The 14758-nt window shown below is 41.4% G+C and overlaps 1 protein-coding gene across 2 annotated transcripts in view; it reads left to right on the top strand.

The window, feature by feature from the left end:
* The window catches only part of stxbp5a (syntaxin binding protein 5a (tomosyn)), a 107590-nt gene that overhangs the window by 74214 nt on the left and 18618 nt on the right, over positions 1-14758 (top strand). For both annotated transcript variants that reach the window (XM_030047314.1, XM_030047313.1), the window contains 8 exons: positions 3679-3802; positions 5964-6042; positions 6931-7085; positions 9723-9795; positions 10436-10583; positions 12187-12254; positions 13709-13749; positions 13957-14177. In XM_030047314.1, the coding sequence (XP_029903174.1) occupies positions 3679-3802; positions 5964-6042; positions 6931-7085; positions 9723-9795; positions 10436-10583; positions 12187-12254; positions 13709-13749; positions 13957-14177 (909 nt within the window). The remainder of the gene's footprint in view (positions 1-3678; positions 3803-5963; positions 6043-6930; positions 7086-9722; positions 9796-10435; positions 10584-12186; positions 12255-13708; positions 13750-13956; positions 14178-14758) is intronic.

Consider the following 14758-nt stretch of genomic DNA (forward strand, 5'->3'; position numbering starts at 1 on the left):
AGACCCATTTCCTACTTTAAATACAGACAAAAAAAAAAAAAAAAAAAAAGTTTTCTTGTCATCAGTTTTTAAATATTTTTTCTGTTTGGAGAGGATCATTTTTTGGCATGAGTTTAGGCAACAGTTGGTTAACACAGCATGAATGGAAGCCCAATTTAAGCCCAAGGAACGCTGTCCTTTTCAAGGTGAGCTTAGTGTCAGAGTAATTTCATGGGCTCTGCTTGTGAGTTGTTAAAATGTGTGTGTGGTGTCAAAAGGCATCAAACGTCCCTCTACCTTATATTGGCTATGCGCAATTCTACGGCCATATCTTGCTCTCTTTCTCTGTGTCACTGTATGTTCACACCCAATCACATAGACACTCAAATGGACTCACACAGTGTAGTTCTGTGGAAGGGAAGGACTGAACCCACCCTCTCTCTCTTATTAGGATTTCAGCCTCTTTCCTGCATTCAGTTGTAGTTGTAGATGATGGTGCAGTATCTTGTTAATGGTAGAAAAAAAATCATCTTAATTGGTAGAGACAGACTTGCAGGGCTTGACCTCTTGTATGCTTCCTTTCAGAGCTTACATACAGTAATAACCACAACAGAGCCATGGCTGTAGTTAGACTAGATTTCACTTACCAAAACAAAAAGGGAGTTGCTCTGTGGAAATCGCTGTTGACATTTTTGCCTCGAACTGCTTGTTTTTCGAAATTGAGCTCTTCTTTTTGCTTGAGTGTCGCTCTACTCAAGGTGAATTACTGTTGTTGTAAGAGCCTGGAAGCTGATGTACACTATATGGACAAAAATATTGGGCCACACCTTTTAATCATGAATTCAGGTGTTTCATTCTGTCCCATTACCACAGGTGTATAAAATCAAGCACATAGCCATGTAGTCTGCCTTTACAGTTATGAGCTCACTAAATGCAGCATGACTGTACCCCTTGTGCACAAAGCAAAGTCCATAAAGGCATGGCTGGCTGAGTTTGGTGTGGAAGCACTTGACTGACCCGCACAGAGCCTTCACCTCAACCCCATCCAACACCTTTGGGATGAACTACAACGGAGATTACAAGCCGGGCCCTCTGGTCCAACATCAGTGTCTGACCTCACATGTGCTCTTCTGGATGAACGGGCAAAGATTCCCACAGACACACTCCAAAATCTTGTAGAAAACCTTCCCAGAAGAGTGGAAGCTGTTATTAGTGCAAAGGGGGGACTAACTCCATATCATTGCCTATGGATTTAGAATGGGATGTCATGTAAGCTCCTGTAGGTGTAATGAATAGGTGTCCTAATACTTTTGCCCATTTAGTGTATACGTGTGTGTGTACACGGCACTTCAGGGTTGAGCTGTCTTTGTGTCCCACTGAGACCTAATTCTGGAAAAAACTATTCTAATTAGGGCTGTGATATGTGTGTTTATGTGTGTGTTAGCCTTCACCAGTCACGATTTATGTTTTTTCTATCCCCTCTCTGCTTGAATTAGTGTTAGTGTGTGTGTGTGTGTGTGTGTGTGTGTGTGTGCACATGCATGCATATGTGTGTGAATTAAATAAGTGTTGACTGAATTGTCTCATCCCCCAAAAGACCAATCTGTGAAAACTATCCTAATGTAATAAATCATGAAATTAGTCTTTTTAATTGGTATTGTTTGATATGATGAGTACCATGTGTTTCAATTACCCCACTCATTTTCCAATTAAGCACACCACATTGTTCCCCACTGGGACTGTCACAGTGAACAAGGCACTGATAGATTTCTATAGCTCAGTCTGACACTGTCAAGGCATCTCTGAATGGGTGAATACAGGCTCTTCATTATCAGAGTACAGTTTTTGCAGTTAAATGACTTTTGATTTGTGTGTGTCTTTGTGCAAGAAAGACAAAACGGGAGTTATAATCAGTCTAATGAGATCAGTCTGTGTGCCAGAGTGCGTGTGCGTGCATGCAGGAGCGCATCCATAATTTCCCCCAACAATGTGAAGGAGGTTACCAAGTTCAGCGTCTACCCAAACAAGCACATAATTTTCACAATATGATATTATGCACAGTAAAAATAATACATAACGGCTTTGGAAACTGATCCCAAAAATACTTTCAGCTTCCAGTTTGAGAAAACGGTGTCAGTAGCAGCTGCAGATGTTAACGGACGTCATTTAAATTTTCATCTTCAGCGTTTGTACAGGCTGTCGTACATCCAACGTAAAAAATGTTCTTTGGGGCTTTAATTATCAGCTATGAAAAGGGCATCAGTAAGCAAGCGTGCCCTTTACTTTGTCGATGATACATCTTGGTTTTCATCGATTGGTTGTTGGACGCTAAATAACCTCCTACCAGGCTTACAGTAGCAACAAGGCTGGTGAGATCACGAGGAAGCCGAGAGGGCAGACAGGGCACATCAAATGATTCAATAAGTGAGGCTTCCATGTCAGACTGCACCCTTACAGCTGCTCCACCTTTCTCACCTGTCTTTCTCTCACTCCATAACTCTGAGCTTGTCTCTGTATCTATCTCCCCATTTGGCTCTTCATTTTTTAACCTTTTACCTCTTGTTCCAATTTCCAAGGCCTGACTCAAAGCTCACATCGGCTCAGCTCATTTCTATCCCAACCTCTTACCTTGGCCTTTTATGCATCAACTGATTTTACAGATTTACTGCAAATATTGTTTTATCGTAATTGTTTGTTAAGAAAGTGGGAAAAAATCACTCTGTATTTAGTGGAATATTTATTCAAAAAACTTTGCACTATATTTAGGCTAAACAATTTATACACTACATACTATATAAATATAAACTATCTTTGTGACATTTATGCACTCCAGGATGTCATGAATTCCTGATAAAAATGAAAAGTTTTGTGCCCTCAGGGACAACAAAGGTTGCAAAAGCTGTAGCCATTTGTTAGAATGGAGCTGACAGGCAGCTTTGACAAACAGCAGTGAAATGCATATGAAAACGACTTGTCTCAAATTCTCATATCCGTCATGCAGTGAGTGAGTAAATCATACAAAATATATAGTTTTCGGTGGTCCTTTAACTCCCTGACTTGTCAAATTGCAAAAATTCCTGTCCTATTTACATTCTGCCTAAAACACTGTTTTACTCTTGATGCTGTTCTCCCTCGCCCTCTCTTCCTCTCTGCTTTCATCTACATCCCTATTAAATGCTCTTGACTTTCTTTGTGTTCATTAAGGTAAATTATCAGGTTGATAATTTACCTTTACTTTACCATTTTACTGCAAAAGAACTCAACATCATTTAAAATAAAACACAGCTGTAGGAATTTTTTATTCATGATTGCAAAGTCATAACACTCTTACAGGCCAAATATGCCACCGTATATATGAGCCATACTGAAGGTGGAACTTTAGATAATTATTTTTTTCCTATGTGAAATATATCTTTTTGAATTAGAATCGTTCAATGTTAAATCACAACAGCTCTCGTCTCTGCTCAAGGGTTCTGCCGCTTTTATCTCACTATCACCATCTGCTCAACAGTATATAATCCTAAGGTGCAGGCATTTAACCCACCTATAAATGTAATGTACCATATGGCTGTGTAAATGTGACATGCTTGTGCCATAAGATGGTGGCACATCACATGGTGTCATGGTGTTTCACCCTGCTGAACCACTGTCACCCCCCCTCCTCCTCCCCACACACACTTCCTGCCTTTTGTTTCCTAGGCAATCCATTCGGTTGCCTGGCACCACGAGGGCAAACAGTTCATCTGCAGTCACTCAGATGGAACTCTGACCATATGGAACGTCAAAGGCCAGGGCAAGCCCATACAGACAATCACCCCGCATGGTAAGGAGGTGGAAACACACACACACACACACAAATGGCTTGCCTGATTGTGCGTGGACCTCCCATCGTGCTTGTCCCCTAAATGCATTCCCTAACCCAAACCTTAAAGGTACACCATGCAAAATTTCAGAGGCTCGATTGAAGTGCAGACTCTTTAGACTCACTGGTCAAAAATATGGAATAAGCAAATATTGTGTTATCAGTCAGTACATTTAAGTGCACTCTAATTTTCCATGATTATTCCTAAAATGACAATATTCCGAATTTGATGTGGGTCATGTAAACAACATGTTCCGTTTGGGTATTCCTAATAAGGCCTTTTTATGAATGTAGCATTTTCTGATTAATACTTGAGGCATATGACAATATTATTCGGGTTTTAGGAGCATTCTTTGGTCATGACTATGACTATTTGGACTATGCGTCCGGTTTTTACCTCAGTTTGCCACACACAGCTGCCTATTTATGATCAGTTCCAAGCATTGTAAACAAACCAGCCTGCCAACAGTTTGCAAGGCTGGGGTTAGAGGTGCATTTGCAAAAGAAAAGCCCATATTTCTGGTCAGAAGGAGACACACACCTACTTTTAAAGAAAGATTATGTAAGACATGGATATCTGCGGGTTTTTGGATATGCATCACATTACTGGGGTGGTTGAATGAATGAAAGAGGGAGGCCATGTTGGAATATGGATTAGGGTTAGTCAGTCAGATAATCAGTGGGTCATTTTAAAGTTTCAAAAAAGGGAGCAAGATCCCAGGCTTTTATTTACATTTTACAAAATGTTCACCCGAATGTGCATCCAACCATCATGTATCCACATTCTGCTCAGTGAGAACAGCAGAATATTGCTGCAGAATGTAAACTCTCTTTTATTTCTCTGTTTACACCACTATGCCTCATATAGGCTAATAACACTTAAACTGAATGAGTTTGATTTGTTACCAGGCTGTTGTAGCTCTGTTCCCCAATACCAATATTTAGAAAATGGCTAAAGTGTTGGCTATACTTTTGCTGGATGCTGAACTCTGGAGAGCTCTTATGGTGCTCACAATGTGCTTGAACTGTTCCTTTAACCACATCAGTACATAACTAACAGTACTGATCACACCAAACTAATCCTAATCCAGACTTTAGCACAAAACCGAAGCCCTAGCGCTGAACTAACTTTTACCACCAACAAGAACTTGGAGGAATGAGGACCAACAGAAACGGCAAGCAGAAAGAAAATCGACGGCAAAAACAGACCAGTAAAGAGAGTTGGGAGATCATGGATGATGTATCTATCATAGGTTTGCATGCGTTTGCATATTTGGGAGTTCTTATAATATGGTCAAATAAATCTAATCTGTGATAAACAAAAGCCAACTGATCTGCCACCTGATATATCCTGTATAACAAAGAGTGACTTTTAGCGGCTACAACTTAATAACTGCCCTCACAGAGCAGTGTCACAGTGCAACTTGATGAAAGACCAGAGGACGAAAGAGGATGTGAGAGAGACAAATGGACAGACGGAGAGAAAGAGACAGAGAGACAGACGAAAGCACAAAGAGAGAGGAATTGAATTAAAGGAAACACTTAAAGGAAACCTGTTTCTCCAGCTGGTTTTGTGTATAGGGGAATGAAGAAAAGTTTCCAACACAGGCTTTTTAATTACTTGTTTCTCCCACTGCTGCATGCATAATTAGTTTAGTATTAAATGGGCAATTATGCGAATGCCTTTGACAGGTTTAAGTAAGGCTTATAAGTCTCCATTTAATTGTCTTTTAGATGTGTGGTATTAAGATGTAGTTGTTTAAAGTAGTTTTTTGCTATAAAGTGTATTCCTGCTTTGAGAGCTCATGTGGCTCTTCTGTAATAGTTTAGATCGTTTTCAGTCAGATAATATGAATTTTGCATCGGAAATAATGTGTAGGCAGGCATACATATGACATAGGTGTAAATTTAGATAGATGGATTCTTCAAGTCATCCATGATCTTTGCTTCCTTGTTTGCATTTCCCTGTCAACGCCTTTGCTTTTGAGTGGCATTTTAAGTGCAATTCCTGGAAAAAAAAAAAAGAGACAGGAGATGCGGAAAGAGACCGAGGAAAGGAATGAGGAGGAGAGGGAGTGAACTGGCAAAGTAAAGTAACTTCTGTTTGTCTGTTCTATTTTAGGAAAACAGCCCAAGGATGGGAAGAAGCCGGAGCCTTGTAAACCCATTCTCAAAGTGGAATACAAGACCACTAGAGCTGGGTAGGCTCTCTCTCTCTCTCTCTCTCTCTCTCTCTTTCATACACACACAGGCACAGTGCACAGACACACACACACAACGTATGAATATGTTTAGTGACTCATGCACATATGACAAATGACACACTGTGTTTCAGAGTAAAAGCAGTTAATCTGTCAATATACATGTGTAAGACAAATCCCTGACCGAACTGCACAAGTTAACTAGAAGCACATTCTCATTTCCCAGGGATTACTGTTGTTACGCAAGGATGAGGCTTCCATGTATGCATTTACAACTGGGAGCTGCCCAGTTGAGTCTGTTCAAATTTCAAACATGTGTCAAATTAATCCGAGCCTGCAGGTGGATGCAGCGGTGGAGGTGGGAGTACAGATTGAGGCAGGTTAGCCACAAGCAGCAGCAGGGAGGAGCAGAGTGTGGATAATAATCAATAATAAATAGACCACCTTATTGGGATGGAGCGTTAGTCGTGGATATCAAAGTGGAATGGCTGAACTAGCTCACTGGCCGACTTCATTGCACACACACACACACACACACACACACATGCACACACACATATATGTATAAAGTGTATTTTAAGCAAAACACTATATACTCTGTTTTGCTCTTGTTGTATGAAGTGAACACACTACTAGGAAAAGAGAAGAGCTCACACAAGTATGAATTTTCACAATTAGCCATATATCAGCAATAAAAATTAATCTTGGATCATTACCAATATTGCTTGTTAAAGCTTACATATGCTGATATTGGTATGTCAGTCCATGCCTAAGTCAAGTCAGAGGTTACCACTTGATACACATTTACAGTACGACGTCTATAAAATCTTTAAACCTGTTGTTGTTGTTGTTGTTGTGTGTGTGTGTGTGTGTGTGTTTGAATTCAAGGGAGCCCTTCATAATCCTGTCTGGCGGTCTCTCCTACGACACTGTGGGCCGGCGGCCTTGTCTGACGGTGATGCATGGGAAGAGCACCGCTGTGCTGGAGATGGACTACCCCATAGTAGATTTCCTCACTCTCTGTGAGACACCGTACCCTAATGGTATGCTGCCCTGTGTGTATGTGTGTGTGTGTGTCTACAGTACATGTTTGTGTCTATTGGTGAGTGGGTATACGCATGTCTGAGCATGTGTTTGAGTGACAGTTTTTATGTTGCTCTCCTTTCTGAGAGTTTTATATTCTCTCTCTGCCTCCTTTTCTCTCTCTGTCTCTCTATCATGAACATACACCCACACACACAAAGAAAACTGTCTCTGTTTTCTTTTCTTTTTTTTTATCATTATTACGTCTGTGTACTTTTCCCTGTGTTTGTGTGTTGTTGTAATAAATATGTAATTTCCCAGCTGGACAGATCCTAGCTTCATTATCCAGCGCAGTGAATATTGTGTTTTCTCTTCATCTCTTTGCACACAATAGTCATCCAATTTGATTACATTATTACCATACTTCCTATATTGAACAGTCGACCGCTAAAATAACTTTCAGTGGAGCTGCTGGTTTGGAATGAAATCTTGCATGTTAAATCTAGTGCAGTGTTATCCGGCACATATAGAACTCCAGGAAAAGGATTAGTGCGTACAGTAGTTACGTAACAGCATCGGCGGCTCTGCATCAGGTCACTGGCAACTGGATATCACCACCCGATTTCATCTGGTAATGGACGTTACTAGGTCTGTTGAGAGGCCAGATTACACAATACTGGTTTGGATGGTGTGTGTGTGTGTGTGTGTGTGTGTGTGTGTGTGTGTGTGTGTGTGTGTGTGTGTGTGTGTGTGTGTGTGTGTGTGTGTGTGTGTGTGTGTGTGTGTGTGTGTGTGTGTGTGTGTGTGTGTGTGTGTGTGTGTGTGTGTGTGTGTGTGTGCGTGAGTAAGCTCAAACCAGCATTTATTTTTATAGAAAGCTGATAATCCACAATGATGTCACTGCAGATGATGTGGTGCTTGTAAGGAACAATGTGTACTTCAATGTATTTGAATGTACAAGCAAGTTGCATTGAGGCAGGCAAGATACATAATGTGCAGGCAGACAAACTAGCAGGGAGGTATACAGATGAAGAATGAGGAAAAATGTAAATATGACTGGACATTCAGCTGATGGGCGATGTGCAGCTCTTAAACAGAAACATTAGTCACCTGAAATTTTACCTGCATGCAGAAATGCCAGAGTAAAATGCTCAGTTCCCCGCCTCATCAGCAGAAATACAGCTGGGCCACTCACATTATTTTCCATTCATTAAACTTATGTTGCTTGTTACATGCCATTGCTGATACACTGTTCATGTCATTACCTACAACTTACATAAATGTACTGTTTGGCATTTAAAATTATAGAGCCGTACACTAACTGCATATGCCTCTGATGTCTTACTATTTCTTGACTATTGGTTAGTTTGCTTCATAACTAAGGTAAATGAGCAGTGAAAGCGGTCCTCGTTCCCATTTCAGTTCCCGCTTGCCAGTGCCAATACCTAGACACAGAAAAAACAGGATGATGGACAGATCGAGAACAAAGAGACGTTACGTAACACACAAAAGACTGTGAACCACTTGCAGACCATCCTGACAAGAGTGAAAGCAGACGGACTGAGGGGGAGAGATGCAGCGACAATGATTGTCAACACTAGTGTGTACTGCACCATGAATGCACGCAGACGTGCGCGCACACACACACGCACAAGTATATTCAAAGGCATGATGTGGTGGCGCACTGTAATGTTATTTCCAAAGCAGATCTCAAAGAAAAGAAGAACTGTAGCTGTTGTCAAGCCACAAAGCAAAAGCCTGTGCTTTCACTCTTTAGCAGTGGTATGCTGAGTTTTGCCTCCCTGCTGAGAAATGTATCCACCCCATTCAGCCACCTAAACTCAACCATCTCTAACCAGTTTTGACAAATTTGTGGAGTGGTTGAGTACCCTTAGCAGCTGACAGTGGGAGACAATGGTTGTACCTGGGCAGCCCTCAGAATGAAAATGAACACCATGCCTTACCTTTAATATGAAAACAGATGCTGTTAATAAAGCACATGATTTGTTTTTATGATTTGTTTATGCTTGAGCCTATTTAGATCCTCGTACTTTATAGATTATAGTTCTGTATGTAAAGGGGGAGCGTATGAGTTTAATGGATTTGATAGCAGGGTGGCATTATAAGTAGGGAGCCCCTCTGTTTGCAAGTATCTGCGCCATGTCAGCATGCTTGAAAAAGAGAGTAAATCTCAGCTCCAGGGTTGCAGCTCTGTAGCTGTAACATTTGACTTGATGGAGAGCGAATTTCCCTACAGGGATCAATGAGCTGTTACATTGTTATATAGGCGTGCACCAGAGCATTTGCTTATACATTGTCCTTTTCTCAAAGCTTTAATAGCTATTGAAATCCACTATAAGTGAGAATCATCTTAAGGTTAAATACGATATGGTAATCCCAAATCACACTGGCACAAATGTTTAACCAGAGCAATAGCCCCGACAGATATAAATCACATAGATTAATAAGTGTTACAGATTAAGCTCTCTTACCCTCACGTCTTCAGGGTGCAGATATGATAATAAGATATGCCATGTGAGGCCTTATGAATTCCTCCCTTGTGGTTTGCAGTTATCAGGAGTGTGCTCTCTCAGGGAATTACATGAAAAGGAGTCTAGTGTGATGAATGACTTATCTTGATTTGTCTCACTGTGCAGATTTTCAGGAACCTTACGCCGTAGTGGTCCTTCTAGAAAAGGATTTAGTGGTGATCGACCTTGCACAAAATGGGTAGGTCTGACTCTGTTGTCAAATCAGTCTTCATCTTGACTCCCTTTTCCTCTTATGCCTGGGCTAAAATACCACAGATGACATATTATTATTGCTCCTTATCATTTCTAGCTCTGCAATGACTGTATATCGTCTTGTAGTGGGTTTGCATTAATGCCAATCTCTGGTGTTCAGTATGTATTGGATGTTGATGGGACCATCATCTTGTGTATCAAGTTGTGTACTATCTAGATGCACTTTTCAAACTTTTTAATCAACAGATATAATGATGAGTGACCCGGTCCAGTAGTTTTCATACTGGGATCCAACAGGGGAGCTTGATAGCGCTGCAGAGAGTCCCCAGTAAAAGGAGAGATAGATTAATTTAATCAACTTGTATAGTATTTTCTTGAAGTTATAACACCCTAGACATGTAGGCTAAGGGTAATGATGGCCATTTATTGGAATCCTTGTTTGATAATAGTTTGGCAATACTGACTTTTGTTATCTCCAAATTTAAAAATAATAATAAAAAAATGCCCAGAGGGGATTAAGACAAAATGGGAGTCGAATGGGGATCCGTTGTCTGGTGTATGTTGGCGGTCCTTAACCTGAAAAAGTTTGGAAACATCTGATCCAGTCTGCATTCTCCTGTTTTCAGTTACCCCATATTCGAGAACCCCTATCCTCTGACTATCCACGAGTCTCCTGTGACCTGCTGCGAGTACTTTGCTGACTGCTCTGTGGACCTCATACCTGCACTTTACTCTGTTGGCTCGCGGCAGAAACGACAGGGCTACAGCAAAAAGGTACTGTAAGAGCGGGCTTTATTCTCCAACACTGCGCCTTCTAGAAAGATTAGAAATTTGGCCAGGCAACATTGTCCCTTTGCTTGTTCACATGTTTATCAGCCTCTAGAGTTATCTGCTAAATTCATGCTACACTATTTTGAGGAACCCACAGGTGTAGCTGCTTTTCCAGCATTTATTATGAGAAAAAGCATTGACTGATAGCTTTTTTTTCTTTCTTTTTTACCACACAATCTTTTTTTCTGTATTTGAAGATGCAGCCCAATAGGAAAATTCCCCATGATGTAGTTTGCGTGTTCTTGCTGGTCCCACTGTGTTGTTTGGCAGTGTATTTTATTTCAATTCCCATGAGTAACCAGCCAAATGTAGACAATGTCATGTCATGTCTCGATATTTGCAGTGCTACTGCAATGACTTTCAAAGTAACAAGTCACCCAAAATACAACAAAGGCATTTTTCCACTTACCCCTAGTGCAATCGAGAGAGTTTTGTGTGATTTGGTGAAGTTTCCAGTCTTACACAGTCTGCCCTGTCTCGTTCCAGGACACCAGTGCAATGGGGCTGAATCAGTACTCATTTGTGGAGCTCAAACATCACAAATTTACACGTTAAAACTCAACAAATCACATAGAAACTATGTAGATGGATAGACTGCATGAGGCATAAGTGGGAAAATATCTTTTTTGTATTTGAGTCGAGAGTTCCTTTACATAACAGAAGAAAAATGTTCAGCTATTTAAAAGATCAACAGTAAACATGAATCTTTGGTGTCATAATCCAAGAGAACACTACACTCTCAGGGCTATTATGTAGTGAAATTTCCTAAATGCTAAACCCCTACATTAGAAATGTAGATCTACCATTCTATACCCTTTTACCATCATGCATAACCCAGGACCTGCAAGGTTACAGCAGAAAAATACAAAGGACACATACTCGCATCACACTGCATGTCTTTGCAGCACCATACAATAGGGCATTAATGTGCTTCAGTGATGCTCTTTTGGTGTTGCTGTGAAACTAAATGGACTATACACAATATCACATCACTTAATGATCCTCCTCTGCCCACCTCATCTCTACTCTTACTCGCTTCTTTTGCCTGTGTGTCATCCGTGACAGACCCCCTGCTCTCTTAGCCATTATGTATGCCTATGTTCTTTTCCCTGACGCCTTGTTCTAGCTTACAGCTGGAAATGTCAGCGTGTACTGACCCAGACTGGCTGCTTAGCTGCCGTTTTTGTTAAGCAAGGGCCTGGCCGAGCTGTGGGAGGGCATTCTCACATAAAGATCACTGTTGAGTCATCCCGATGACCTTTGTATGTGTCAACGTGTTTAAAAGCCAACCACCCCGCTGCCACCACTACCACACATGAGCACGCTCTCAGACACAGGCGCTCTCATGGATGTGCAAAACGTATGTATGCAAAAAAAAAGACAGGCGTACAGACAGATTCTTGCCGTTTCTCCCATGTACAGATCCAAGTGTTAGTCATCTATTTGTAGAATCAAGGATTGAATCTATTTTAATCGCACTTGCACATTTCTGTCAATTTCTTGCAGTCTCTCTAATCCAGTGTGTGTGTTTGCTGTGTCTATCCAGGAGTGGCCTATTAGCGGTGGAAACTGGGGTCAAGGCACACAGAGCTACCCAGAGATCATCATCACCGGGTAGGGCGATGTTGATTTCATTACCCATTGTCACTGTCTTGGTACAACTCTATTACCGTCACCTTCCCTGCAACACCAGGTCACAACAGATTGAGATTGAGCCCTTCCAGAAATATTTACTGTAGGTCCTAATGTATTCCAATCATGTAGACTTTCCATCCATTTTGATGTTTATTATCCTGTGCTAAGCTGTCAACAGGGAAAAGACAAGGAGAGGAAGGGTTTTTACATGCACTGTGAAAGTGACATTGAGGTACCTGTTTGGCAGTGGGAGGGTCGCGTCTCGCTCTTTACTCCCTCTCTCCGCGCTGAATTACTATTCTGTTCATGTTTCTTTCTGTGAGATACTGCCACAGTCTGCAAAATATTTCTCCCCCACTGTCTCCCAGCTCACTCAACTTAAATAGCCAAAAAAAAAAAAAATGAGAAGAAAAAAATGACAACAAAAGTATATTTTTTCAGGCTTTTTCAGTGGCAACAAATGGGCACAACATTGTGATTTTCAACTGCTGTTTCATTGTAATTATGTGAATAGTCATTTTTAGGCAATCATTTGCACTGGCAGGCACATTTGGACATTTTGTCTCTTACACAGTCTACCTACTGATCACTTTTGATGAAAGAATCTTGCTAGATAAGAAATTGTGGAAATGTGTCATGGGGCGAGCAGGCAAGTCAACGCCAATGCAGACTCAGAGGCAAGGCTGAGATTTGAAGTTTTTACTTGGAGAGCAGCAGAGGTCGGCAGCAGTACAGGTAATCATCAGGAAACAGGAACAAACAACAGGCTGGAGTCAAAACCACAGACAACAAGGAACTGGCAAAGAAGAAAGTGAAAGCTGAACTTCAGCACAAACTGAGCTAATCCAGGAATCAGAGACAGGTGGGCTGACAAGGAAACAGACAGGGAGCTGATTGGCTGGCAGAGGGCAAATGAACAAGTAACACAAGGGCAGGGCTAACAAGACAACATAGGCCAGGTGTGTGTGGGAGGGGGAAACAAGTCTGGCTTGCAGGAACACAGGAGGGTCACACAGAACAATACCAAAATCCAGCAAACTCAAACAGAAATGACAAGACTGTGACAACATTTCTGGTGAAATCCCTGCGAAGGAGAGGTTTAGGTTAGTCTGGCAGTAAACAATCACCTGGGTAAATAAAGACTGAAAAATGCGTTTATTTATTTATTTTGTGCACACACTAGTGTGCAGATTTTTGTACTGTATATGCAATGAAACAGCATTTTACATAAATATACCACAGGTCCTTTAATTCTACAAATGCCACAATGATTATCTCTTGATTAGAGTGTAATACAGAGTCAGAAATTGAATCTCTGGATGTGAATCAGAATGCAGAATACATGTATAAACTGTATTCAAATTATTCTCTCTTTCTTTACTTGTCTTCATTTTTCTTTCTTTCTTTCTTTATTTTTTCTCTTGAATTTCCAGGCATGCTGATGGAACTGTGAAGTTCTGGGATGCCTCTGCAAGTATGCCCACTGAGCCGTCAGTTTTTGTTGATGTTCCAGTTGTTATAAGTGTTGTTTTCAATAAGTGTTGTCGTGAGTGACCAGCAGTTCTTGTAAGCCTGGACCGCGATATTACCTGTGATTGCACAATATTCAGCGCGTCACATTCAATTTGTCAGGCGCCGCCACTCTGCCCCGCTGCAACCGATCCCGTCTCCCTCTTTCCAGTAATGCTCCAGGTGCTGTATAAGCTCAAAACAGCCAAGGTGTTTGAGAGAGGCCGGCCCAAGGAGGAGAAGGGCAGCACGGAGGTGTCGGATGAAGACCCGTTTGCCATTCAGATTATGGCTTGGTGCCCCGAGAGCCGGATGCTGTGTGTGGCCGGGGTGTCAGCTAATGTTATCATCTACCGTTTCAGCAAGCTGGAAGTAACCACTGAGGTAGTGCAGGTGGGTAACAGAGTACACTCAGTATAAGTGCTTGCAAATACAATTTTCTCAATACAAAACAGTTCAGGGGAAACCAATTTATTTCCCATGCCCTATAACTGACACACTCTATTCTCATACACACACACACACGAACACACACATACACACATACGCACACATATTATAGACGCATTATAACTCTGTAGCCCTGGATTGAGAACTTACAGATTCTGTGTTTGTGTCATAAATTGCCACCAGCCTCTTCTTCTTCTTCTTGGCCACAAGCCTCTCAGTGCACGCACACACTCGCACATGCACAGGATTATATAAATGTGCCTAGTCAAAGACAGTATGGTTGCCATGCCAACAGACAGAGCAGTAAACAAGGTAAGCCAGGCTGTTATTATAATCTGCCTTGATAGCGATGATAAGTGGTTATGGGGGTGTGATGGGAGTCTGTTTAATGACTTAAAGAGCATTGTGTGTGTGCATATGTGTGTGTGTGTGTGTGTTGTCATTTGTGCGTGAGAGTTTGTGCTCATTACAAGAGGACAAGTATGTGTATGTGTGCATATGTGTCTACTGTTGGCCACTAAGCA

The sequence above is a fragment of the Myripristis murdjan genome, chromosome 24 (assembly GCF_902150065.1).
Source record: "Myripristis murdjan chromosome 24, fMyrMur1.1, whole genome shotgun sequence".
Taxonomy (NCBI): domain Eukaryota; kingdom Metazoa; phylum Chordata; class Actinopteri; order Holocentriformes; family Holocentridae; genus Myripristis; species Myripristis murdjan.